At 43.1% G+C, this 20,527-nt stretch overlaps 2 protein-coding genes across 2 annotated transcripts in view; one reads left to right on the top strand and one right to left on the bottom strand.

Annotated features, from left to right (window-relative positions):
• Window positions 1-16,078, bottom strand: part of Psa (puromycin-sensitive aminopeptidase) — a 55,289-nt gene extending 39,211 nt beyond the window's left edge. The window contains exons 1-6 of the mRNA XM_065430897.2: window positions 15,818-16,078; window positions 15,595-15,736; window positions 15,009-15,093; window positions 12,487-12,686; window positions 8,889-8,996; window positions 5,384-5,584 (exon numbers count right to left, since the gene is read on the bottom strand). Of these exons, the coding sequence (XP_065286969.1) occupies window positions 5,384-5,584; window positions 8,889-8,996; window positions 12,487-12,686; window positions 15,009-15,093; window positions 15,595-15,736; window positions 15,818-15,954 (873 nt within the window). The 5' untranslated portion in view covers window positions 15,955-16,078. The remainder of the gene's footprint in view (window positions 1-5,383; window positions 5,585-8,888; window positions 8,997-12,486; window positions 12,687-15,008; window positions 15,094-15,594; window positions 15,737-15,817) is intronic.
• An 85-nt stretch (window positions 16,079-16,163) lies between these two features.
• On the top strand, window positions 16,164-20,162 carry LOC135901219 (deoxynucleotidyltransferase terminal-interacting protein 1). Its single transcript, XM_065430898.1, has one exon. It carries the CDS (start codon window positions 16,360-16,362, stop codon window positions 17,770-17,772), a length of 1,413 nt encoding a protein of 470 aa, XP_065286970.1. The 5' UTR covers window positions 16,164-16,359; the 3' UTR covers window positions 17,773-20,162.
• The last annotated feature ends 365 nt before the right edge of the window (window positions 20,163-20,527 follow it).

A 20,527-nucleotide genomic window follows, 5' to 3' on the forward strand; every position in this document is an offset into this window, starting at 1 on the left:
AAGTTGTGAAATTGAATTCTGTGGACACACATGCCTCATCTACAAAATTTCAGTGGCTGAACGAAGCTTACAACATATTTGAAATCAGTTTTAACCCTTTCAGGGTCAATGACGTAAATATACAGCGCTGCGAACAAGTTCAAAATGACCGATGCCGTATATTTACGGCGCTATCTGTACATTTAAAAAGTGCGCCAATTTCCTAATTTTTTTTTTTTTCCTGACATGTGCTGCCACTATGTGGGAATACAGAGAATTTTTTTCTTGCAACTCCCTCTCTTGGTTTCCGTTGCATGGTTTGTTTTAGAGCTAGTTTGCTCTGGCGCGTCTATATACTACTGCTCGGTGGCGCTTTGGGTTTTGTTCCGTGGGCGGTTTTGGCTTCTAGCGCTCGTAAAACTGCTGGCTATCTCGTTACTAATCGCTCAAAGGGCGGCCGCCTGTTTCTCGCTCATTTAGTGCTCACAGAGGTGAGAATAGCAAGGATGCCGCCGTGCATGCATTTCCTTTCCTTTTCGTTTTTTTGGGGAGACTTGCGATATGTAACTGCCTCTGGATGGCAATGATGAAGATTAGCGGAAGTTTGCCACACATTTTGCCTTTTGACGGGCACACAACGACACAGTTTTCTTGAGTGTGCTCACCTACGCAGTTCGATTATGTTATGGACGTAAATATTAGTGTAAGAGCAGGAACATTTGAGACTTGCGAAATATTCTTGTGTGCGCTTATTTTAAGCCTTGAACTATAACAATGCATCAAATTTTTAATTCTGATAAGCTTATTTCCTTTGTTTATTGTTGTTATTCATGACTAAAGAGTACATATATACAACGCAAAATATATTTTTCTCACTTTATGGTCACCCTAGAAAAATTATGGTAAATTTTTTTCGAAATAGGTCCCTCAGAAGAATTGAAATCTGCAATAAAAAAAAAATCGACCCTGGGCGGTCGTATATGTAAAAAAAAAGAAGGACCCTGAAAGGACTGACAACTGGCCAGAACATGTTGTGAGACGTTGATGGAAATGAAATAACCATGATTAACAGTGACAGAATACAGTACGCTGTTTGCGATTTAAGTAGGAATTATAATTTTAAATTAATAAAGAAAATCTCACAAGTGGCAAGACCTAGCAGTGAAATCGAGGTACTTCAGATGTATGTATTCTATGAGATTACTGTATGTAAGTTGACTGTCATTAAGTACATCATAATTATTGCCTAAAATTGCAGTTGGTATATTATTAGACACTCATGCATTATTCTATGCTTCAAAAATCAAAAACACATGTGTGGCTATGGCAATACGTATCACATGTAAAGGCAGCGTTTCGTTTTCGGTCCGATTGGTTTCATTTTGATTGGTAAATACCAACGCAGTTGAACAGGAAACCACGAGAACACCTAGTTATTATTGCAGAAATCATTTAACAATTCAGAAAACGTGAATCGCAGGAATATCAACAGGATAAACAAAACCATACTACCATATTTATTCGAATCTAGGCCGATAGTTTTTTTCAAATAATCATATTCCAAACTCTAGGGTGGGTTAGATTCGAGGATTTAAAAAAACTCGCCAGTTTTTCATTGAAACTGCTAAATATGGTGCATAGCTAGCGCCATCTAGAAAAGTCAGTATCGCAGCCGCTACTAGCCGTGCCAGTAGCCAACCGTACACAAGCAATGTCGCCATTTTGACCTATGTCGTGTCGGCCATATCGGTGTGCGTCGTGGTGTTATCGCGATGGCATCAAGCAGGAGGTGCCCCTAACGTGCCGCTTTCAAGCAAAAAGTTGTGATAGCCACAGACGCATCATCGAACCTCCAAGCCGGGTGGGACTTTGGCGTCGACGAGAAAAACGTCCGTCGTTGGAGGGGACAACGACAGCAGCTTTTTGCGTGCACTGCAACGAGGATGGCATTTAGCGGACCAAAGAAAGGCCGTCACCACAAAGTGGAGACAATTTTGGCCGACTTTGTTCGGATGCAGAGAGCAGCTGCCTTTCACTGAAAACAGAAGTGCTCCAAGCGAAAGCTAGGGAACTTTCGAGGGAGCGAGGCCTAACGCCAAAGGATTTCAAAGCCAGCCGGGGCTGGCTTCAGAAATTCATGAAGCGTTTCGGCTTCAGCCTCTGACGCCGCACTTCAATCACCCAGAAGCTGCCAAGCGATTTCGAAGAAAAGCTGGTAGCTTTTCAGCGCTACGTGCTGCGAAAGAGAGAAGCAACAAGCTACAACCTCGGGCAAATCGGCAACGGCGACCAGACGGCTGTGTATTTTGATATGCCAGTGGCGTACACCGTGAATGAAAAGGGTGCCAAGGAGGTGAAGGTGCACTCTGCGGCCTGCGAGAAGCAGTGCGCAACTGTGATGCTGTGCTGCACAGCTGATGGACATAAACTCCCTCCTTATATGATATTTAAAAGGAAGACACTGCCTGCTCAAGAAACTTTCCCAAGAAATGTCATTGTGCGCGCACATGAGAACGGGTGGATGACAGGTGCGATGGTGGAAGGGTGGATTAAGATTGTGTGGCGACGGCGTCCAGGAGCCCTTTTGACAAAGAACTTGATCCTTGTCGTCGACTCTTACCGTGGGCACTTGACCAACAACGTGAAGGCTGCGCTTTCCCAAGCGAACACGGAGCTTGCTGTCATACCGGGCGGCATGATGGGCCAGTTACAGCCACTTGATGTCTGCATCAACAAACCTTTCAAGGCTCGTCTGTGGAAATATTACACGGACTGGTTGACTGATGAAGACCACATGCTAACGGCATCGGGCCGCATCAAACGTGCATCGCTATCGCAGCTGGCGAGCTGGGTTGCTGCAGCGTGGAACGACATCCCAGGTACTTTGATTGTGTGTGTCTTTAAAAAGTGCAGCATATCTAATGTGCTTGATGGTACCGAAGCTAGTGCACTGTTTGAAGGTTACAGTGACAAGGAACACAGTGACAAGTCTAGCAGCGACAACGACGTTGAATGAGCTCTGCACTTTCAGATTCAATAAATGCTGTTTGCATTTTGTGAACGCTGTCCTGGCTTTTTTTGTTCAGCCTACATTCGAGGTACAGTAATATATAAATATTTTTTGGTTTCGGACTTTAGGGGGTCGGCTTAGAATCGGGGCCGGCCTAGATTCGAGTAAATATGTATGTTACAGCACGGCCACACTTGTCGTCTGCCTCCCACTAATGCCAGCGTATACATAATCGCTGTCGCGCTCACCTATCACCGCTTTCAGCATGCTTCCAGTAAACGACTACATCCTCACTCCAGATTAAAAAATTCTGATAAAAAATGCTCCACAGCATTTTCCACATTAGCACTTCATGATTAGAAATTCTGACCAGCCTTCCATTGCACTAAAAAAAAATGGTACCATGAAAATTGGTCGTCAGTCCCTTTAAAATATGTGCACACAGAATACCACAAGGCATAACATCTCGCGGCACATCAACGAGATCTGTTTGTAAACATTACAGAACCTAACATGAACAGCCCTACTATGTCACGAGTTCGTGTTGAGTGCCATGCTCATTGTACATGCTCTTGCTCGTCCCACGACTTAGCCGTTCATTGCAGCGTTCCCAGTTTTCCTTGGTTATTGGTCATAGTGGGATGCTCTCCGCATAACTGTTAGTTTTTATCGTGCCCGTTGGAAGATTTCTCGCACTATCCTAGTTGACTGTGCTGCACTGACCCCGCACAAAATGAGCCAGCACAATGTAGGGTGCATACTGCATCGTTGGCTTCGGCCCAACACATCCAGGATTGGGTATAGTAGACAGAGGTTCCCCGCAATGGCACTCAACGGCAGAAATGGACTGAGTCTTTGCATGCCAATGGATGTAAAGAGTGGACCCTGCCGAAGAGCTGCAGCATTTGCTTTTGATTTTACGCTTGCCTCAGCTTCGTCTTACTGAAAATTTACAGAAAAATCTCATTTTATTATCTGGATGGTTCATTATAATACTTGGCACTCTTTCGTGTCTGGTTTTTAAGAAAAAAAAATCAAATTTGCCATCACCTATGAGGAATCTGACTGTTGCCAATGCGGTGCAAGCACACACGTGTCGTTGCCTACCGGCAGTTACTGAAAGCAAAGCAGTCATTCCAGCAAGGTTCCCACACAGGAAAGGCAGTTGGTTTGAAGATGCCTAGGCCTAAAAGTGATTGGCCACGTCTAGTGTTGAGCAACTTCCATCTGCAGAAAATTGTCACTGCTGGCTAACAAAATAAGGATGAGGATGGCAAGGACTTTGCATGGCACGTGTGTATGTAAATGGCGAAAGACAGCTAGCAACAACGAATCTCACACACCTTCATTCATGTCACAGTTTTGTGCGATCACATAAGCAGCTGTATTTACAACCCAACCAGCCTCTCTCGCTGTTCCTTGAAATCAAAACTTGGACTGATCGCTGTAAACAAGGCTCCAAATAACGAACTGCCGTGTGCTGAAGCAACAAGGTTTCATGCCAGGATAACTGGGTCGTTAGCTACTTATTACAGCAGAAAAGACAATATTTAATTTTTTTGTGTCAGTGCTCCTTTATTTATGCATAATGCAAAAGCAGGCTCAGGTAGTGTACTTGACATGTCCATCGACCCCCCCCCCCCCCTTTAGTCACTGTTCTACATAGCCCACAAATTAAAAAAAATTACCTTATGGTTTATGGTGGTAATTCTTAAAAGCAGAAAATGGATATCAGTAGTAAAAATAGCAGGAAAAGAAAGAGGGGGGCAGGAACCAACTTGGCTCAACATTTGCATCACCTAATTGAATGCAACAACTAAATTGTTGAGATTATTGAGGTTGTACATACTAGCCATGCATATTTACCCAAAACGCAATACAAAGGGTCGCCTTGATACAGAAAGGCAAGTATCTTCCGAAACCTTGCTGCGCTGTATCACCTTTGTAATGCGCTACCAACTCACTCAATCTTCACACTAGTATCCAAAAAGAGCTACACATACACTAACAGAAAGCAAAGTACCTGGCAAAATCATTTTAAATGGATTAAAAATCATATCACCCGGTGACACTGCATAGTTCCTTTTCACAACAAAATCATTAACTTGTACCAAACAGTAAGGTTGCCATGAACATAAAATTCCGGTTTAAGATGCATACATGGACGAATTTTGGAAATGCCAGTTCTGCATTACAGAAGCCCTGACTAATCCAAATTCAAACAAGACAGAAAGGAAGATGTAAACATTTGGTGTGATCACCAGTGGTCGAACAAGGGATATATCTTCGGCTAGAGCCAATCTTGTTTGATCCCTTGTTTAACCACTGCTGATTACTAACAACACTAAACGTAGTCTAACCTCTCAGCCGTAAGTGCTCAGGAAGGTGGCTCACCTCAAGGGCATAATTTCCTTGCTCAGATTTGCCTTTGGGTGTGTAGATCCTGACCAAAACTCCATCATCTGAAGTTCCTTCAACATAATCATACTCGCCCAGAACAAAGGCCACCAGGTAGGTGGACATCTTCGGTGTTCTGGCAAAGGTGATCACGTGCAGCATTGGGTCCCCAGGATAGTCCACATCAGCAACTACATTCTGCGTTAGTATTTAGAAACAAACAAAATTAACAATCACTATCCACATGACACCACAAGCACTGCACAATATACAGGGTGTCCCTGCTAACTTCAGCCAGCGCTTAAATAATATGCAAATACCACGTAGCTGGACAGAACAAAGGTAATGTTGCTGCCTAATAATGTTGTTCCCTAATTGGATAATCAGCCTTAATTAATCAACTTTTCAAATATTGTAATTGAACTGTCGCGCAACTGGCCGCTCGAGGCACTTTGCGTGTATTCGCGGGCTTCTTTTACACTCAGAAAAACTTTTATGTAGCACATATTGAGGAACAAAAGGCTGTATCGAGATTTCTTCATGTCGCTCTACAATTTTCTCATTTACACTTTTAATGTAAACATAATATTTGAGAAGTTGGTTAATTAAGACTAATTATCTAATTCGGCAGAATGAAAAAAAGATAGTAGGAGTATCTCCAAGCGACGGCAAACAACATTACCTTTGTTCTGTCCAGCTACGTGATATTTACGTATTTTTAAACTTTGACTAAAGTTAGCTGGGACACCCTGTATATACGCACTGTTAGGGCAACTTCCACTGAACAACTTGCATGATCAAAAATGAACACAGAACTTTCACAGCGCATTGTCTAAGTGCAATTTATGAACAGACGACTGAAAAAAATTGAGGAGGAGATGACTAAAAAATTTGTGAGCTCTATTCTTTGAGTTACGGTGCTGAAAACTTTTAGAAATGTAATTTTATCTGCTTTGTTGTGGCAGTAGGTTACGTCTCGAACCCGGCTCCATATGGTTGAAGAAATCAGAAGCTCAGACATTGGGAAATCGAAAACCAACAGGTTTACTGGCACTTGAACAAAACTTATTTACACCAATGAATAGGTAAAACAGAAAAAGTCAAGAGTTTAGCAACGAGCGTCTGGATAAGCCTCGTTTTCATGGCCCAGAGCAGCTTGTTTTCGCTCTGCACTGTCATTATAACAGCTCTGTTCCGACCCTTGCTCCTGACAGTAGCCAATCACACACAGGTCACAGCCAACCAGGACAACAGCCAATCAAGAAGCACAAACAACACTGTTGCAGAGGGTCCAAAGGCATGCGCAGAGGGTGCAAGTTCCAGCGGGTGCAAAGGTGGAGGGAGGGTCTGTCCGTGGGAATGGGAGAGATCTGTTACTCCCAACTGGTCTTCACTGCTGCTTCTCAGTATAGGGCAAGCACCAGTTTGGGGCAGCTTTCTTCCGGGAAACGTCCATGAGCCCTCCCCGTCATCTTGCCTTCCCCAACGTGGTTTCCCTTTGTGTTGCCTTTTCTCTGATGAGGGGAGCTTGTTACGGGAAAATTAGCAGCACCCAACATCGCATGGGAACTGTCCTCTGACTATCTTCCCAGCTTGACTCTTGCATTCTATTCTAGCACCTGACAAACAGCATGTTGTCTACTGCAGTCATAATAGCTTGTTTTAAGTGTGAGGTGCATTCACAGTTATCTCATTTGGTTTTAATTTCGTGCAAACTTCTTTAACTAACTTTCAGGAAAAGTCGGAAATAAACCAGTTTCTCATATTTTGCTAAACAGGGCATCAATCGCTTTTGCGTGATTCAAGGAATCTCAGTGTACCCTGTAACAAGAGTTACAAGACTTCAAGGTTGACACTCTCATGAGTCTTTATATATATATATATATATATTGTGGGGAGCCCACGCACCCATCTTCCTCCGCATCGAGAGCCGGCATAGACACGGGAGAGGCGCACTACGCCCTCCCCTGGCTCTCCCTCACTCTCGCGACAGGCGTGCACCCTTCCTCCCCGACTCGCGGGCAGGTAACTGATGGGCGAGGAGGACATTCCCCTCACCCAGGTAAAAAGGTACAAAACAGCGCAACCGGGGGAGACCCTCTCTCTCTGACGCCAGACCCCTAACCTGCCGGACTGGAGTACCTGCCGCAACCCGTGAGTGACCTCGTTTGCCTGACTATCCCGGGCAACGAGGCCAGCCTATTTATTACTATTACAGAGAGGATGTCACTCTGCCAGTGTTCTTTATTGCCGGAAGCAATAAACATTATTACGGTTGAAGCCGCTGGTTGCCTTATATGTTCGAACACGACGTAGCAGTGATTCCCACGCTACGCGTTGGGGAGTAACACAACGCGACTGCGTGGGGCTAGATCCAGAGCTCGCCTTCAGCCCTAGCCGCACGCAGAGTGGAACCCCCCTAAAATATATATATATACATATATTTTTTTTTATTAAAATTGCAACTGCGGACATCTTACACACACCTCTAGAGGAATGTCTATCTTTTCCTGTTAACATGGACATTTCGAGGAGAATTTGGGTGAACTGTTTTTAAAGTAATATTCTGAAAATGTATTACTGACACACTGGATATTGAAGATAGCATTCGGAATTCATCTCCAGTGGAAAGTGTCAACACACTAGTGGAGAAAAAATTCAAGAAGGCTGTACTTTTGTTGTTATCTATTCAGGAAGAATGCAGTTTTTTTTCATCATTTCTGAAGGTGCAATACATCTGACTTTCTTGCATAACACGAGGAAGTTAGCAAGAGAGGCTATAAAATTCTCAGCATGTTGCTCTTACATTCACTACAAAACTTTTATAAGAAATCAGTTTATCCATATCAACATGTATTCTGAAGCAGTTTGTCTACTGTGACTTGTCAAGACAGCACATGATCTTGGTCAAGGTATTCAGCAAAAGTTCCAGGAGGTATTGATTCCATAGCAGAACGACTGACTCAATTCAGTGCACAGACTCTTGAGAAAACTATTCAAAGGAAACAAACTTTCTTTCTGAGTAACTTTCAGGCTACACCTTTCTGGTGCTCACGATGCCAGCTCAAACACTGAACTAGACATCATTGTTGTTATTTTTTAATTTGTTAGCTCATCTACTCTTCTGCTGCACTTGTTTAGAGAGGAATGAAACATGGCATCAGCATCTCATAGATGGTCTTCATAATGCACTGCACTTTTTATCCTGTTTCCAAAATAAACCAATCAAGAATGGCAACAATAATGGAGGACACACTGCTACCTACCACAGTTGAACCTTGTTATAACAGTCATATCCAATACGAAAATACCTTTGTTATATCTAATGTTCGTTAAGCATACACACTGGTATTTTGTCGGGGGAAAAAATGCATCAATTTTACATTTACTTCGTTATATCCAACCAAGTCGTAACAGCGTTTGTTACATAGAGGTTCAACTGCATTACATGCCAATCTAGGCCCAAGTAAAGTAACAAGAAGAAGAAGAAGCGCAGTATTACTGTGTTGGAGAGTGCAGTGTAACCCTTGGGGACAACAAGTGTCAGATCAAAGGATGCTTTCAGGGCTGGTTCATCCCAGCAGGGGAATGCTCGACGTGCATCAGTCGGCTGGAAAAAAAGAAATATAGCATACACACAGTTAATTCGCGACATAATAATAAACAATTACATATTTAGGTTGCCTACTAATTGTTGCTTATCTATATAGAAGGCAAACCTGCGAGAGTTACGATATTCTGGCTCCCTACAGACAGACTGTAGCCTACATATTTAGGCTACAGTCCTACCACCACCCTCACAAATGATGTGGGGGTGAAAGGAGCATCAGTCTTTTTAATACACAAAGCAAAGCCTCACTACAGCAGACGCCAAGTAGAGGTAGTCACAAGCAGAGTGGGGGTATTACTGCAAGCGCAATACTAAAAAAGTACACCAGAGCTAAATAATGTGAGAAGTTGAGCAAGTTGACACAAATCCATAGCCGAGTGAGGTAATGCAACAGAATAAAGAAAGAAATTTGTCACAAATTTATCATGAATAAATGTGCAAGACACACACAGAATAAGAGGTATACACGATACAACAACACTGTCACCAGAAGCAAAATTTAAAAGCAGGAAACACAAAAAAAGTAAGTAACACCTCCACATGACCTAGCTAACACAACACCCAGTGATCTCAAGTGTTACATGATGAAACTGCACGCAACAAATGCACAATCGTGCGTGAGTTGTATTTTTGTGCACATTCTGCAATGGCTTATTATGCCAGACCCCGGAGTTAATTTCTGGAAGTATTCAAATAGTGCAACTTTAAAATCAAATTCAATATTGTGTTATTTCTAAACAAAGACAAACAAGTTTGTGTGAAGTCCATTTTGTACCCAGAAAATATATGGGGTGATCTCTTTTAAGGTTTATGGAATTTTCAAAAATTGCCTATTGCAGATAACATAATTTTAGTCCTTAAGAAGGATTATTCAGAGACTTAATAAAAATTCACTAATTAACTTCTTAAATATTTAAATGGCTCTGGCTTCTTAAATGGCTCAGCCCTCGCCCACATGGACATAAAAACAGATTAGAACAGTTCTACATTATACCGGCCCTATGGATAGGGATGCTTGCCCCCTGAATCCGCTGTAGCGTGTGCCTCCCTAATATCTAGTTATCTCGCAGCGCCCTCAGCCTACTTTTCGTTGTTTTACACCTCAGCTAGGGAGTGCCGTGCCACTGGGCCCACTCAATCATCTTCTAGTGCACTCTAAATACAGGTGCCCTGGCAGTTCCAACTGCAGCAACGACAGCTGAGAGCGTCCGCACGCACGTCGGCTACTTGCAGGAAGCGGCGAAAAGTCCAGTGTTATAAGCGAAAAAATTACGAGAACCTGTGCAGGAGGCACTGTTGTGCAGAATGTGAACAGCTGCACTTTTTTTCGAAGAACGAATCCACTCACAGCAACTGCCAGTGCATACATGCCAAAGTTGCTCTGGTGCAGCGTGGTGCAATTTCGGACAATTTTTACTGTTTGGCGCAGTTTGGTGCTAAAATTTCCATTTGTATCAAAATGGTGCAGTTGGCACAAGAGTCCCACCCCTGCACTTGGAAGGAATCTTCAGAATGACCCCAGTTTGGAGATATGCGCCATCAAACTCACCATAAAAATGCACTGTTGTTCTACTTCCTTTAAAGAAATGCTATTTCATGCATTGAAGCACAAAAGTAACTGAAATGCCCATGCATTTCATCCCTAACTTTCGGAAATCATATCTCGAAAGTGCTGTCATCCTGGAAATTCATTTCAAATGAATATGCTTTGCAAACTCACCGGCTACAATTAGTAAATTGCAATATGTACCATAAAGTAATTAAGAAATAGTTATTTTTTTTAATTAGTTGAACATACATTAATTTCTCCCGTTAATAATGTCCGCCACTTTGAATAATCCAGCTCAATGACAAGTATTATGAATGAATGAATTATTATGAATTACAAGGCTCCACAAGGCTCTGTGGCACGGAGTGGAGTCGACACTAAAGGCAAATAATAAGCTGATGTGGATTGTCTAAATACCATTCCAGAAAACTCGCAACGCTTGTTTCGTGCCAAGAAAGGACTTGGTATATAAGAAAATTCCATCTGAAGGGTCCGAATGCCTTTTTCGAAATTCAAATCTCCCGCCACCCAACCGGGGGAATGGCGACGTTGCATACGCCATCACCGCTCTTTGCTGCCGTTGGTCAGTAAAATGGCGCTCGACAGACGGCGGCACCGAGCCAAGACAGAGCGGTGGATTCGCCGCTGCAGCTGCTTTTTGGTCAAGTGGTGTAGAACGTTCGGGCATCGATCGGCATAACATGGAAGTTGAATCCTCTGCTACTTGCCGTTTGTGGGAGTTTAGTGAGCCAACAAAACCAGTGCAGCACTACGCGATAACGAAACTGCTGAGACGCAAAAGCGTAGGCAGCACAGAGTCAAGCGAAAACTAAACCTTTCGACAGCCCTCAGCACTGTGAAGGATAATTTCAATTAGTTCTTTTTTATAAAAATGAATTACAACTGTACAAGTAGTATTTTGTCTTCTAATACAATACAACGATGTTTTTTTGCAACGAGTAGTTGCGTACAAGTGACAGAATTTAACTGAGGAGTGCTTTTGTCCTCCGACAAGTGCTTGAATGCCCCAGGGGAGTCTCTAATCATGTCCTGCATTTACCTCAGCTTCTTGATTATTAAGGCCCTGTTCATGATAATATTGACGCCTTAGAAATTCTCACGCACTGATCTATTACTTCAGGTTGACTTAATATTTGCCTTTAGTGTCCCTTTAAAAATCATCACCCGGTATATATATATATTTACACTGACACATTTCATTTCATTACCTTAAAGACCCCATGTGGGGTATTACATAAGGGGTTACATGCATGTAATGCAATGTGCAACTGGACATCCGGTCAGGTGAGGTGCATGTATACTACAAATTTCTTTCAGTTATCTGGCGTACCATGGAAATGGCATATCAGCAGACACACAAACAAATTGCTGTGTTCCTTGAAGAGAAAGGATACTATAACACCACATATAAAAAAGCCAAATATAGTGACGCTCATTAAATACATTGCTTTGCCTAAATCAAGACAAACATTCATGTAGGGGCTGCCTAAAAGCGAAGCATTCTTACTGAATTACTCGGAATTGTTTAGCAAAGTTACTTGCCCCATACGTTCACTCAGCAACTGATGCCTTTGTGCCACCAATGTGGCTCTCCCTGCAGCTGAATCAGTCAGTACCCAATCCTCATTTGCATAGATCTCTCTTTCAACTAAACTTCAAGGATTGTTGTTATCGCTTATATAAGAACAGTAACAAATATTCGACAATTGTGAATAGTAAATTGTGTAATTGCATACAAATCGAATAGTAAGCTCAGTCAATTCATATATGATATTTTGAATATTCCCACATCCCTACTAATTTCAAAAAAATATATATTTTTTCCTTACTTGCAAGCAAACGTAAGACAATTTTTTTTTTCGTTTAATGCTAATAATTTTCTTGAAGAATTATTATGTAAAATGATGCAGTAAAACTCACCTCAAAATGAGTAACGCCTCCAAACTTGTCTTCACCATTCTGTCCTTTATATTTCACCCAGTAGAAGCCTTTCAATTTTCCATTCATTTCACCTGAATATGAAATACCAAGTTTTCCTGTGCCTGGATCAAGGATAGTGTCAAATTTTATTGTTATCCTCTCCTCTTCCTTGGATGTGGCAATGCTGCTCACCTTGTGTTCTGCAGGGCACAGGTAAATTAAACCAAACAGTGTGAGCTCCTTGTCAAAAATATACAGGCCACAATTGCACAAAAAGTACCTTTAAGACCATGGAAGGTTCAACACATAAATATGATAAGGGCATTGTTTACAAGATTTCATGTACTGACTGTGCAGCCACAAATACCAGGAAAGAAAAAAAAAAGAAAAATCCAACAAGAATGTTATCAAGACGCTTGCTCAAGAGTGTAGTGCTGTCACAAAAACACCCAATGCTGACCACACAAATGCTTTTGCAGCACTGCAAACTTACAGAAAAAAAGCCAGCTACTTTCACGTAATAGTCCTGCGGAAACCCGCAAGATGGAGAGAAGTAATTAATAAAGGGAAAATCAGACATCCACCCGTTCGTAGCAAATGCTAAAAAGGACCAGGACAAATTTTTCTTCAACAGCGAGGCTTTTCTTTCAAGAACCCGTCATCATCATCATCAGTCTATTTGATGTCTACTGAAGGACGAAGGCCTCTCCCTGCGATCTCCAATTACCCCTGTCCTGCGCCCGTATGGGTTTCCTTTGTAGCATTTGCTACGAACGGGTGGATGTCTGATTTTCCCTTTATTAAAAGCCAACTACCTACAAAAGAAAGGCACATTCGTGGCACATTCAAAACATATCAAACAGCGTTGATGATGATGACAAATATGTCAAACAGCGTCAATCGTCTGGAGGGGTACCCTCCCCACTGTGCATGTACACAGCCTGCACTCCAAGACAAGAAGAGAATGAGATGAAGAAGGAAAGGCAGGGCAGTTAATCACGGTTGCACCCAGTTGGCTACCCTACATGTGGGGAAACAAATGATAAAAGGCAAGGTGAGAAAGAGGCGATATGCAACAATAGTAGCCTTAACAGCATCACCACAACAGCAGTTCCATGCAAACCCCCCTCTTTCCTTTGCTAATGATACTGAAAAGCAATTCAAGTCCCACCTAAGTAAACACCCTTCACCACACATTCCAAAACTCCTGAGGAAAAATTGGTAAGTTGGCCTCAAAATGACAGGTGTAATACCAGTAGTAGCCTTTCTAAGTCATGTGAAAGTAGCATGATGAAAGCATTCTGGGTAGCTTTCTTTCAGTCAACTTAGTAATTCTCGAGAACCTGTTACTATAAAGCATGCTAATCTTGCCAACTTAGCCTCAAGTCCTCATGCACAGAGAACTAGCATGGTGATCACGCATGCATCCAGATAAATTCAGCTGCAGTATGCCTTTAAATGATGAGAATACCCCAGTTCACTGCACATTCTAACAGCGGCAAAGTAGCTGTCCAGCTAAGATTTCGTTTACCATTTTGTGGCAACATGGTGACTTGGCCCCAGTTTATGACGTGTACTTAGGAGCATGCTCACGCATACCAGCTGCAGTTTAAAGGGGCACTTGCATCTCTAATAGTCATACATTCACAAGCACTCATGCATGATTAAACAATGGAACTTTTACTTATGCACACTGCTACTACTGCAGCCGAGAATTTCGCACTATGCATGCAGCCACTTCTTGATGGCGAGGACGTCAATACTACATTAACACTAGTGCTTGTACATATTTAAATTTAATTGACCTTTTCCAAATTCTCTGAAATAAGCTGCCCTGAAAAGCTCAACTCTAACCAAAAGTGGCTCCTGGAAGTGATGCTCACATTCATTCTTCAGAAATGGAAATGCATTCTGATCCACAGGGCCAAAAAGTGGCAACCAATATCCAACTGCACAAGCACAAAACATTTACTCGCCTTCTAAAAGCTCTTGCACAGAGAACAACTCTCAGCGGAAGAAAAAAAAAAGAAAAAAAAAAGCCTTGCTGTGCCTCCTTTGTTCCTTAGGGTATGTGCAAGAACTGCTATCAACTATAGTTGCCTTATCTTGAGAGAAGTTTAAAGCTGTGCTGTAACTGTGGGCATGAACTTGCCAAGAGTACAGCCACCATCAGCCTTGCCTTGAACAATGAAGATGCAATCTAACAGCATAACTTTAAACAATGAAACGATGTAGGGAGCATACATTGAATGCGTGGGGAAACCACAGCAAGCTATGACATTCAAGTCTACCAAAGCAGAGATCTCCATCCCCCTTCACAGGAGACACAAAAAAGGCACTCAAGGCACAATCAGGCGAAGTATGACAGAAGCTGTAGAAAATAGGAGTTAGAAATCATCATTGCTGTTCCATTTATATTTGCCCATGTTTCAAGTGCATGGAAGTAAGACTGCCGCAAACAGTAAAAGCCTGCAAGAAAAGGTAATCAAGAGACATGAGTTACACTAGATAAACATCCATACCTTTTCCGTCATCGGAAATGTATTCAGCAGACTTAATGTCAAGTGCAAGTGAATTGAGCACGAAGACATCACTTGGCTTACGGATCTGCAATTGTTCAGAATGCAATAAAAATAGATTAGCGCAATGTTACTGGCAACATCTCAACTGAACAAATTGTTACATTTGAACTGTATCGCAACCTGGGGCGAGTACATGGATTCGAACGTCCCGCCAAATATAGATGCAAGTGCATGCAAACACCAGGCTAAGCAAAAATTTTAAATACATATGATTTAACATGTACCATGAAAGATACATATGACCTAAACATGTAGCGAACAGTAGTTTTATGAATTAAGTTCCACAAAATGGGCAGGAAGAGCAAAAGGATTGCCGTTCCATGTGTAGCTGTAAGAGCGCTGTTCTAAAAGCATCACTTAGAAAGAACAAGCGTATATGTAGAGTGTAAAAAAAGTTACTCAATGAGCGAATAGGAAGCCTAGTAAAATGAAACGAGTAAAATGAAACTGTTTCCTGCGTGGTCTGTCGGCAATCACGAGGCACAACTCCGAGGAACATCGAACGCATAAATGGCGGAATACTTGCCTGCACTGTCACCACTATTTGGCCGTCAAATGCCAGCTTTTTCAGGTCCGGCTTCAGCTCTATCTTGTAATTCACCGGTCTAACATTTGTAGGCAGGCGGTCTGATCGGTGCTCGCCAGACATTGCGGTGTACCTGAGGGTGCTAGAACGTACGAGGCACAGCACTTCTGGCTACAGTCGCACGTCAGAACTCTTCACGGACGCATCACAAATGGCTAATTACCACAATGATCGGCAGATCCTCCGGCACGCGCTGGTCTCGTGAACACGACAGGCAACTGAAGAACGTGCGAAGAAAGTGCTGTAACGAGACACCACGAATCCCAGGCAGCGAGGCACGCGCACCGAAGGAACGAGCATAACTTTGGTTTCTTCCAATGGAGTCCTAACAAAATTGTACAAATTGCTTGCGCTTCTTTTCACACAACTTTATTAGTAATGAGGCTGAAGACAACAGCCCTCATAAACAAAATTAGGAATAATTGAAGTACAATGGTGTTTACGCAAGTACGGCTGTTACGGTACTGGTAGATTTTTGCCTGAAAGAAAAACCACATTTCGGAAGCTTGCAGTACAACTAAATACTCAAGATAAAAAATTAAAATTGTGTTATAAAGTGAAAATAAAAATATTCTTTATCGCTAGCTGTCGTCTTCTTCTTTTCGGCGAGTTGCTTTGCAAGTCAATCCAAGTCACTAAGGTAATGCCGTATTACGACTTGCAAGCTTACAAGTATGATACTGCTGGTGTGATCATAGAATAAGTATGATGCCAGGCGTTTCGAGCGCTTCAAGCAATCTGCCTGGTATTACGTGGCCCCGTAATAATTCTGAATTATTCCTATCGTCTACAATGGCTTCTATAATACCAGAAATACGTATCTATTCTCCCTCTGACAAAGGCGATGACACTTCTGATTCTGACCGTAGCAGAATAACTGGGCATGCAAGTGATCGTAAGAGTGCTATGCTGTTCCGTGGTTCTCGCGAAGTGTTTTCAGGAGACAGTTCAAACATGGTGCCCTGGCTAAATACATTCAACATGCGACCGTATAATCTGTCATGCTTGCCGTCTACCATGACCTATCGTCCGTCCTGTCGGTCGCAGTCTGTGGCCATCAGTCGTGCAAAGCTTGGATGCATCACAAGTTCTGCGAAATCGCTTGACGTACTACGGCAGAATTTGCAGAGGAGCATTAACCGCGAAATAGACGAAATATTACAGCGGTATTTGGAAAAATTCTTCAAGCCTGGTCTGGAGAACGTGCGCATCAACAACGGCGAGCACTCCATATCGGAGCAGCACATACAAGCCGTGTGCCGACAGATCTTAGAAGAAGCCAAGAAAATGTACCACGGCAGTTACACAAGAGGCAACAGCCCAACTTCAGACTACAACATTGACTCTGGCCGCAACAGTCCATCAGACCTAAAATTAGGCCGGTTTTTGGGCAAGCATGCGGTGACGGGTCGCAAGCGACGCGACAACTCGGACTCCGACTCCGAAGCGAGCTTGCAACTGGTGAAAAAGAAGAAAGGGCGGCCACCGCTGCACCAGAGCGGAGTACTGTCGGGTCGGTCGACGCCGTGCAAGCTGAAGGCTGATGCGGTGAAGCGGGAAGGGCCCAAGTGGGATCCGGCGCGACTTCAGCCGAGCTCACAGTTTATCATGGGTGCCAAGGCGAACAAGGCGCTGGGTCTGGGTGCCACGCGCGGTCGTCTCTACATTAAGCACCCGGAGGTGTTCAAGTATTCCGGCGACCAGGAGGACAAGCAGTGGCTGTACGAGCACAACCAGATGCCGGCCACGGGCGGCAAGGCCTACATGCTGCTCGTCGAGGACATCCGCGAGTTGGCCGAGACTGACGAATACCGCGGTAGCCCGGGACTCATGCTGGACGAAATCGTGGGCTTCTCTGTGCCCGAGAGCATGCTGGCCAAGATGCAGGCCGCCATGCTCGCCATGCGGACCGACCTGCCGGCCGGGACACGCCGCCGCGGGGCACGGCCCAGCGGCGACCCACGGCATGACGACGGCTCGGCTTCGCCCGCCGAAGAGCCTCTGGCCGCGTCGCCGTTCGGTCAGGGCTTCGAAGACGTCTCGCCGGCTGCCTCGGACGTGAGCGCCACGTTGGAGCCGCCCCTGACTGCGCCCTTCGAGCTGGTCCTGAGCCCCTGAGTGTCGCGCACGACTGCTGCTGTGATTGCTTCTGCAGCGAATGTCTGCTGGGCTGCATAGAAGCAGTGTGTACGGTGGTCTAGAAAATTTCTCGTTGTAAAACGCTAGCCAATGGGCCTGTCGTGCACCTGGAAGCATATGACTGTAGTGAATGGTCAGGTAGCAGATGTGGAGCTTTTGCACACCTCATGTGTTAAGCAGAATTGTTGAGTAATAGCAACACTTATATCAACACTTCAGTGAGATGCAGTTTGCTTACACACTCGCTTGTTGCATTTTAAGCTGTGGAGCACCAGTGAAATCCTAATACCACTGATGATTAGAAAAGCTATCTGTGTTTTCATAGTCATATTTTTGTAAAGCAGAAGTGTGAGTAAGTGGTATGTTATTCAGATGTTGACTGTGAACATCAGCACAGTTGTTTAGCCAATCCGTACATGCTCACTGTGGGAGCAGGAAACACAAACTTCACTGAGGGAAATTGAATGGCTCGAGATCTCAAACAGGCAAGATTGCACGCAAAGCGTGCACAGTTGGCACATGGCACTTCACTGACAACTTGTCTGCGTTTTATAAAAGGAATCAGCATCTCAGATGTTGTAGGCTTCATTGTGCAAAGTTCATGGGAACTATTTCTTGTTGAGCTAGAGTTACTTCCAGGATTGTTTATTTAAAAAAGAAAAAAACAACCTCATGACCATATCCATGGTATTGTCCATTTCAGCATTGCACAACCCTCTGCTACTATAGCCATTCCCATCTGCTATTTTTACCAAAAGTACTTTTACTAGCACAGCAGAAGCTGTCTTCTGATGCAAAAATTCACTTCAAGTGTAAGAGCAACTTATGGGCGCATACTATGTTGTCTTAAGCCGTAATGGTAAGCTTAGCGTGGCATGGAATGCCACATGCAAAATTATGTGCATGCTGGTCACTGAAAATTTTATCCCAAAGTATTGCAAGTTCTCTTCAGGTTCAGAATGCCTGAATGCATTAAGTGTGGGTCGCCAATATATTGCTGAAGCTTTGTGCAAGAACTTGTGGCTCTTAAGGTGTGGTGCCTGCATTTGTCTGAAGATGCACATATGAATGAGTACATGATGCGTTAAAACTTTGGTGAGTGAAGACATTAGGCGATGATAAAAGTTTCTATGCATAATCACCAAAGAGAACATCCGAGCAGAGAAATTTTCTTGCAGTTTGTTCACACTCCTATCACATGCCTTGTATCAGTCATGAGTGGAGAACATCTCCCTTCCGTGTGTCATTAGTGACCTTTTGTTACAGAAGGGCACTTGACATCTCACTTTGGAAAAATTTTGGTAGCAAGCCAATAATGGACACTTGCTTAGAACAACTGAAACTTGCAGTTTGGTTTAATTTAGTGACATCTATATTACGTGATTGCCAGATTGCACTTTAGCTGGTGGCTGCTTTACTGTTTGGGAAAAAGGCCTCAGAAGATCTTTTGCTATAATATATTAAATGATGCTTTCTACTATCAAATTGAGGTTTCTTAATGAAGTAGTAGAATGTCCTTATGGTTCATTTCTCAGCATATTCTGGAGTAACAGCACACAAGCTGAACTAAGTAAAAATATTGATGCATGCATATAGCAGTTAAGCAAATAGCAAATTTGCCTGGGTGGTGCAGGTAATTTAATGTAGTGTGTTGCAAAAATGAAGTGCCAGATTATATGTAAACAGACTCTTCATGAATTGCATCTCCCATTTCCCGATTCCTGAAAGTACAACTATCATGTGAGAGTTAGGTTTACATGATGGTTGACAAACAGCAGGAGATAGTCCTAACAGGATTTCTTCAGTCCTCTTGTCATTCAAAATGTACTGGTGACATTTTCTATACCAGTCAATACCACTTTGTGATAGGGTGTGCTTTCTTTCTTGCTATGTTTGTAGGTTTTGTATCTGAATGCAACAACATGCATATCACACGCATGCGATTTAGTGTGCACGTGGCATCTTTGCCGCATGAGTGTGATATGATCATTGTCAGCCTATTTTCATGTCCACTGCAGGTTGGAGGCCTGTCCCAGTGATCTCCAATTATCCCTGTTTTGTGCTAGCTGATTCCAACGTGCACCTGCAAGATTCTTAATTTCATCACCCCACATGGTCTTATGCCATCCTCGACTGCGCTTCCCTTCTCCCGGCACCCATTCTGTAATTCTAATGGTCCACCAGTTATCTAACCTACACATTACATGGCCTGCCCAGCTCCATTTTTTTTCTCTTAATGCCAACCAGAATATTGGCTATCTGTGTTTGCTGTCTGATCTACACTGCTGTCTTTCCATCTCTTAGAATTAGGCCTAACATTTTTTGCTCCGTTGCTTGCGCATTCCTTAACTTGTTATTAAGCTTCTTTGTTAACCTCCATTCTGTCCCATATGTTAGCACCAGTAGAATGCAATGATTGCTTTTCAACTACAGTGGTAAACTCCCAGTCAGGATTTGGTAATGCCTGTCATGCACTCCAACCCATTTTTATTCTTCTGTAAGTTTCATTCTTATGATCGGGGTTCCCTACGAGTTATTGACCTAGATAAGCGTACTCCTGCACAGACTCTAGAGGCTGACTGGTGATAACGAATTCTTGTTCCCTTGCCAGGCTATTTAAACTTACCTTTGTCTTTTGCATATTAATCTTCAACCCTACTTTTACATGTTTCTCAGTTAAGTGTGATATGCATGTGTATAAGTATGTGCACCTGTTTGTAATAATGATTGGAAC

Source organism: Dermacentor albipictus, chromosome 1, assembly GCF_038994185.2.
Source record: "Dermacentor albipictus isolate Rhodes 1998 colony chromosome 1, USDA_Dalb.pri_finalv2, whole genome shotgun sequence".
NCBI classification, from domain to species: Eukaryota; Metazoa; Arthropoda; class Arachnida; order Ixodida; family Ixodidae; genus Dermacentor; species Dermacentor albipictus.